This window comes from Chenopodium album, chromosome 1, assembly GCF_948465745.1.
Source record: "Chenopodium album chromosome 1, dcCheAlbu1.1, whole genome shotgun sequence".
NCBI classification, from domain to species: domain Eukaryota; kingdom Viridiplantae; phylum Streptophyta; class Magnoliopsida; order Caryophyllales; family Amaranthaceae; genus Chenopodium; species Chenopodium album.
The window spans coordinates 28,856,827-28,865,028 of NC_137834.1; the positions used below are offsets into that span (position 1 = coordinate 28,856,827).

The 8,202-nt window shown below is 34.5% G+C and overlaps 1 protein-coding gene across 1 annotated transcript; it reads right to left on the reverse strand.

Annotated features, from left to right (window-relative positions):
* Window positions 1-2,153: 2,153 nt before the first annotated feature.
* On the reverse strand, window positions 2,154-7,671 carry LOC145578077 (uncharacterized). The gene is made up of 5 exons (XM_081635489.1): window positions 7,398-7,671; window positions 4,305-4,572; window positions 3,165-3,401; window positions 2,863-3,080; window positions 2,154-2,658 (listed from the first exon to the last, which is right to left on the reverse strand). Exons 2-5 carry the CDS (start codon window positions 4,551-4,553, stop codon window positions 2,385-2,387), a joined length of 978 nt encoding a protein of 325 aa, XP_081491615.1. The 5' UTR covers window positions 4,554-4,572; window positions 7,398-7,671; the 3' UTR covers window positions 2,154-2,384.
* Between the last annotated feature and the right edge of the window lie 531 nt (window positions 7,672-8,202).

An 8,202-nucleotide genomic window follows, 5' to 3' on the forward strand; every position in this document is an offset into this window, starting at 1 on the left:
GGTTAGTTTACCTTGGGTTTGAAAAATAATATCTTTTTTTTGGGTAATTTAGGTGGTAAACTAGAGTTAAGGGTAGTTTAGGTGATGGTGAAGTTGAAAGTTAGAGGTCAAAGAATTCTTTCAAAAAAAAAAAGTTAGAGGTCAAAGAAAAAGCATAAGAGAGAAATTTAGGTTAATTAACCTTAGGTTAAAAAGATATTTTTTTTTTTTTAGTAGTTTAGGTGGTAAATTTGGGGTAAATGAGAATTAATGGTGATTTTTTTTTTTTTTTTTTGAGGGGAGAGTTAATGGTGATTAATGATGCTATTATTGGCCAAAATTGAGGTTTAGGAGTAATAGTAAATTTGTAAAAAAAATAAAATAAAAAATTGCAGAAGTAATTTACATGTTTCTAAATTTGCGGTTTTAATTCCCAAATAGGCTTTATTGTGCCATAATGATTGACAAATTTTCCTTGATTTTTGTATGTATAAGACCCTCTCCAATGGTGAGACTCAAGTGAGTATTTTTAAGAGAGAAAATATTTTTTGTAATGTATACCAATAAGTTGGTATCTAAACTTAGCAACTCTAAAAGAAAGTTGCTAAGTTTAGATAGACCTGGCAAATGGGTCATTCGGGTTGGGTATGGGTCGGGTCAAGTTCGGGTCAAAAAATTATCGAGTTAAGTTCGGGTCGGGTCGGGTCGTTTCGGGTTGATTTCGAGTCGACTGATAATCGGGTCGAGTCGGGTATCGGGTCACCACTTCGGTTAGAGTTCGGGTCGGGTCAGTTTGGGTCGGGTCAATTTTCGGGCTGGGTCAGTTCGGGTCGGGTCAATTTTCAGGTTAACTTCGGGTCGGGTCAACTTCGAGTCGAGTCATATTCGGGTGATTCATTGGGTTAAATTCAACTCTGTATATATTTTTATTTATTTATTAACGAAAAACTCACTATATTTATTAAGGCTATTTTTTTCATGAAATATAGTAATTGTTTGACTTATATTAACCTTTTTTTTTTTTTTTTTTTTTTTTTTTTGTGTGTGTGTGTTTAGATTGAGAATAACTTTCAGGATCTCCTGAAACTAAGATGGATGCTCTAACTAATTGAATTATACCTCACCGTCTTATTGATCTTAGTTTTAATACGTACTCTTATTATCATTGTCATTGTTGTAATAATTTCTTTGAATTATTCTTATACTCTCTCTGTCCCAAATTACTCTTAATGATTTGATATTTTGCACTATTTACACATCTCACTTTGACCGTCTTTTTAGCTATTATATGAAAGTCAATGTAGTCATGTAAGATGTTGTTGGGTCTATTTTAATGTATAATTTCCTAATATAAACTTTTTATAACTTATACAATTATTTACTAAAAGAAGTTAAAGGTCGGGTCATTTTCGGGTCGGGTCAACTTTGGGTCTCGGGTCAACTTCGGGTCTGGTCGTTTCGGGTAAACTTCGGGTCGGGTCATCTCGGGTCGGGTCGTTTCGGGTTGGGTCATTTCGGGTTTTGGATCAAGGTCGGGTCGGTTCCACTTCGGGTATGGGTCAGGTCAGGTTAATTCGGGTTTTGGGTCAATTTCGGGTCACTGATTTCGGGTCGATTTCGGATCATGGGTCGGGTCATCAGGTCTGGGTCAAGATTGCCAGGTCTAAGTTTAAATACTCAACTTTGAGTCTCATTTGACAAAAAGTGGGGGCCCTTGTCAATATTCTAATATATTTTGTAATTTATTTAAGTTTTACCTTTATTATTATTATTTTTTAATCTTACAATAATTTATGTGCCATAAATTGAAAGTGATATTTGTATATTTTAGAGAGTCTCACCATTGGAAAATTAGACTTAACATGAGTTGCTAAATTGAGAAATGGGTATGATCTCACCATTGGAGGTAAAAAACAACTGATTTTGTATTTCAATACTTAAAGTTAAGTTTCACCATTGGAGATGGTTAAAGCACAAACATTGGTCTAAATGATGTATGTGAATAATGTAAAAGTTAAATTATGGCGCTAATCAAAGTCAAATTATGACACTTGTCAAAATGAGGGAGTGATATAAATTACTCTGGTTAAATATTGTTTAGGATGAACTGATGAACGTAAAGCAGATGTAGCACCATAAACTTCTCAGAAATTTAGAGAACTGCAAACTAGTAATGAAAAATTGGATTAAAAAATTAGTATGCACCATTATGTTAAATCAACAGGCCAAAAAAAAAAAGAAAAAAAGAAAACACTTAATACACATGAGAATAAGATTAGACGCATTATCTCATGTTAACAATGTGCGTATGATGATGCATTCTGTGATATACAAACATTTCATCCCCTTGTACTCAATTTAGCAACTCCTTATTTACAAAGCTAAACTTATCTTTGCTGCCTACATTAAGAATTGTAAGATGTCAGATCTTGATGTCTGGGTCTCTCGAGCGGAAGACTGTCCATTTGTATCCGGAAATCATGGATTGATGAACCTCCTTCTCGATCTTCCTTAGCATCTGCCATCTTAAGTTCATCTAAGGCTCTCTTGGCATACATAGTGAAAGCAACAATGGTGAGTATAGTAACGATGAGGGAGATTATATTGTACACAATCTCCACCCATGTTAGATGATGATTCCCGTACTTGACATCAGCAAATGTCCTTATCAATCGGCCACTGCAATTATTATTTTGTTAATCAATATTTAGGCCAGAATCCAATAATATAACTGCTGTATGAGCCTAAGATTAAAGCACTAATATGAAAGTGGCGCCTTTTAGCTTTTACAATCAGAACAAGCTAAGCATTTTCTTGTTTGTCCTCTCTTTCTTGCTTTAAAATAAAGAATGGGTATGGTCGACAATAAAAACATGAACTCACCTGTATATGTATATAAAAGCTTCTGGCACCATTCCAGCAATTGATCCCCACAGATACGGCCAAAATCTCATATTTGTCACCACAATTGCATAGTTGAATATAGTATAAGGAAATGGTGAAACCCTAAAGATTGCGACCACACGAAACTGATGAAACCAACTGCCTTCTGCAGCCAATCGCAGCATAGCAGCCTTATCTGGCCATCTATTTAACCATTGCTAGTAACAAATGATAAATGATTAATGATCAAGAAAGAGGAGTGAAATATAATTTATCAAAATAATGAGTTCTCGGCATCTTACATGGATTCTATCCCGGAACAGCAATCCAATTGCATATGGAAGAATCATCCCAATAGTTGTTCCAACCATGATTATCACAAAGCCTAGACCATAACCAAAGATCATGCCTGCTAGCCACATGGAAGGTCCGGAAGGGATCAAAAGTACAGGGAAGATTGCCAAAGAAGCAACAAGCACCAAAGCAAGTACTGGACGACCAAAGGCAGTGGCTTCCCATTGCATCATTGGAAGAAGAATCTACACAATAATAGATGCCAAAACAAGAGGCAAGTGAATTCTGGTTAAACAAACAAAGAACGCCACGCCAAAGACAGTGCAAAAAGATTTATGACTTTCTGTTTTGAGGCAATGTCTTTTGATTTAAATTAATAACAACATAAGAACTCTAGCCATGTCCACTCTTGGGATCATTCACCATCATATGGGATCACATATTTATTTGTGCGTCATAGGTTGTGATATCTTAACACAACAGAATTCACTCAGAGATTTGATGTCAGTATGCATGTCAAAATGACAATTTCCGAGGATCTGCTCATGATAATCTCCATTAACAAGAGCAAGAATTTATAAATTAAAATTTATAAGTACGATTTTGATAGAATTTAATATCATACGGTAGGTTTTAGTTTTGCCTTGCATCCATTTTTAAAGCAACTATAAGTATATACAATTTCAGATACCATTTCCCTAACTAAGTATATGCAATGCGAGCACCAAAGTGTAAGAAAAGCAACAATCAAGGTCCTTACATGTTGAAGAATGGGGCGGAGGGGGAGGGAGAGATGAAACTACATGATGTGATGCTTTTATTAATTTAATTACTTGGTACATAGCTCATGTAATTCTTTCCTGTCATTGATTTCATGACTTTCAAGACATTTCTGGTTGGGTAAAGCTTTAAGCTATTCCTATGTCATTTCTATAAAATCATGATTCTACACACAAGTTTACTTTTATGTGTATGGGTGGCAAATGTTGGCAATTATTGAAAACTGCAGCAATAAATGAATAATACTTTATGATCCTTGATTCTCATGTGCTTTAAGCCAAAAATAAACATAAATCAATTTAAAAAGAAAAAGAGAACATAAACGCACAGTTTTAGGGAAAAATTGAAAGAAAATGAACAGGACATACCTTCTCAAAAACAAATGGAACTCCCCATTTTAATAATACAAGAACACATGCTACAGAAGTACTGAATAGTATCAAGGCTTTGATCCACCAGGCTAAGGACTTCGATCTGACTTCAGCCTGGGAATGTAAGACCCCAGCTTCAGTCCTCTTAGTTAAATCAGATGTCACCAGACTTACATATTCACTGTCTTCTCTTATAGCAGGTCCAACATCTGTCTCATGCTTAGCTAACTCCAACGAGTTTGGCATCTCAATGAGATCTCAAGATCTGTCCAAATGTAAACATGTTATGTAAGCATAGATCGTAACAATAATAAATTCGATAATGAACTACGGCGAGACTTTTTCCCCCTTCAACTTCCTCATCATGCGCCCCTTACCATCAAAATTAAAGTTACAGAAAAGCACAAGTAAACAATTTGACTCAAAGATCAACAATATCACAGATAACTCCCACAAAAACCCAAGTTGGACACAATGCACCAAGTAAAACTAGAAGATTAAGGCACCCATTTCTCAATTTCTAAAGCTGCAACTCTATCTACTTTGGCAGTCCAATCAACGACAAAAGGGTAGTGGAGACAATTGGGATAAGAAGAATAAGATTCCATCCAACCAATCAAAGCACTTAATCAAAAAAGAAAAAGAACAAAGACTATAGATAAAAAAAAATGAAGAACCTGAAGAGAACATTAACATGGAAACCTATTAGAAAAGAAATGAAAATAGCAGCTAAAAATGGAAGTCCATGAGTACAAAAATAACAAGGGTATGCCTGAGACAATAGCCACTGACTGGGTCAAGAGGAAGGGGTGTGCGACACATAAAAGTGAAGGATGGGTATGCAAAGCAAAGCAAGTAATAATGCAAAACCTTCAAGGACTTTCTCCTATCAAGCTTAATTTGAGCTATATACCGTCAAGAATATTCTACAACCCAAAACAATATAAGACCACACTTAACCCACTTATTTTCCATTGATTTACATTCAACAACTCAGCTTGCACAATACAAGCCAACCCTATCCTTTTAGGATTAAGGCATTGGAAATGTTACTGTTGAGCTAAAGAAGCAGAACACTACTACATATGAATCATTGGTACGGAGCCCACGTGATAAATTGATAGTTGCAATAACAGCTACATGGAGAAGAAACAACACAGTACAAAAGGTAGATATAGGAAAGATTTCGGTATTGTTCTTTTACATTATTCTTATTACTTAATCATGTTAGAATCAAACAAGACCGGACAAGAAAATTAGACCAAATTATAAAGAAAACTATTCAGATATAAAATAAGACTAAAATAGAATAATTCAGACCAGACTAGATTAGAACCTAAAAAAAATCATCTCAGAACACCTTTGATAAGGTGAAGAGAACATAGCTTTCATGAAGCATCATGGGTAAAGATAGAAAACCTAGACATGGATACACCTTCAGAATATGGAGATAGAGTTGATTTCAAATACGCTCCAAGTGTTATATAAACTGACTAAAGACTCTGTTTCACCAATTACAAACTCTACTACTTATAAGCTGATTGTTGCTATTTTAAAACAAATTATATTGTTATAACCAAACTGCAATGGTGGACTAAGCTACATTCCAAGTTTTCAACGTTAAGTTTTGAGTATGTTACCTGGACTAGGGTACCCATGTCCAACACGGGTACGAGTCCACGTGTCCGACTCGGCTATTTTGTGAAATTTTTTATGATTCTGAACTAAAATTTAGTGTCTAAGCATCCTACCCATGGCTAAGTGTCGGGGGTCCGACACGGATACTTGAGGTGAAATGAAGAGTGCGGATGAAATAGTATGACTATTAAACTAAACCGAGACTTCAACAAGTTTGACCAGCATGTTGGTCTGACTAAATATATCACACCCCTAATTAGACTCAATCATGCAATAAGATTAAAACAATTTCTCTATAGAGTATTTACTAGTTACCCTGTTAAATCCACCATAATTCTTACTATTAATGTCAGAATCACATTCCAGTAGATACCTTGAAAGAAACTAGCTAATTAGCTACAGAAATCTGTTACTTTATCAATTGGCATTCACGATTTAAAGACCACCCAACTTGTAAGTTGTAACTGCTCGGGGATTTATGCCTCATTTGACTTGCCATACAAGAGAATCAAGAGATTTTTTTAATTTCTAAATCATTTTCACATGCTACTTATACCTACCAATAGAATATATTTAGATTATAATAAGATCAATCATGGTACTGAATTAGTCATAGCCAATCATGGCTTTCCATTTACATTCAATGCCTGCTACATATCAACCAAAACACACAAAGCACGCACTTTCCACTTTACCAATGACCAGTGAAAACTATGAGTCTTCAACGGATATTCAATGACAGATCAACAGATATTCATTTTTTATTTTATTATAGCCCTTGTGAAAAATAAAAGTAATTTCCCCACACACACCCCAACCGCAAACTATTTTCAAGTCAGATTAGAGTCATTCCAATTTCCAAACACCTCTTCTCAGATCGTGCCATAAAAATGCCGCGATTAAGCATCCTATTATTTTTCCCATTCACATTCACATACATTTATTGATATCAAATTGAACAACTACTGTAAACAGTCATCCAAATTCCGAAACCTTTCACTCAACATAATATCTTCACAAGTTAAACTCAATATAACAACCCCTCACTATTTCAAGGAAATTTCTAAAAATAGCTATAAAATAATGAAACCGAATAACATCAATCACAGCATAATACAAATTAGACAGCTAATCTTCGATCATTTTAACCAATAAAATTAAACAAAATACTTAACGGCTACAATTACATCATTAGAGGGAAATCATTTAAATCTAACAACAACCAAACATCAAAAAAGATCCAACCCCCAATAAAATTAATCAAAAAGGGTACCCAAAAACCCCAAATCCAACATATATAAATATACAAATCAAATATAAATAATAACAGCAACTTGGGTTCAAATTTCTTGCACATCTTAAATAAACAATAGTAGTATTAAGTATTAATTAGGTGAAATCAATAATAATAATTAATAAAACGTGCAAGAAATGGTAAGAGGGAATCTTTACCAAAAATAACCCACAAAAAATTAGGGATGCACCCGAAAAATCCGGCAAAGAAATCGGCAGTTAGAGCTCGAAGTTCACTCAGTTGATCGGAAAAATAGTTGTTGAGTTAGTGAATTTGATGAAAATTAGAGGAAGAAGAAGGTTGTTCAGAGTAGAGAATCGGAAAAATGGAGGAAGAAAAGAAGGAAAGCAAAGATTAATTACTTAGCTTAGGCAGCTTAGGCGTGCCAACGGTACTTGACTGACTGTTCCCATGCGTGTGGGGGAGAACGAATGTTGTTACACGTCATATAATAAATCTTTTGAATTTTCATTTTTCAATGTTGCTAATTTTGAAAATTTTGGGGGAATAATTTGGGTTTGATTCTTGTTCACACATATAGTTTACTTTTTTAAAATGCAAGGTTTTGACTTTTGAGTGGAAAGCTTAGTAGAGTTAATTAGGTGTATGGGATATGACTCAAGTTATTGAGTTGATGTAGTGTCATTTGGAATGATCTTACGGAGTATTATCTAATTTTAAGTTTTATTATGGTAAAATTGATCTCAATGGCACTAATAAGTAATAATGACTTCTTGTTTGGTGGGAAAGGTATCCCTTTTCAGTGGTAGTCACTAAATTCGAAACTATTATCATGTGTGCAACGCGAATGATTTTCATCATAGGAACTTATTATGGAAGAATCGCGTTAATCCCAACGTAAACCATAAGCTAAAATTGCAATGAATTAAAAGATATATTAAACTTAACTTCTTATGGAAGAATGACTCCACTTTACCCTAAAACATTCATGTTAGGATAAGC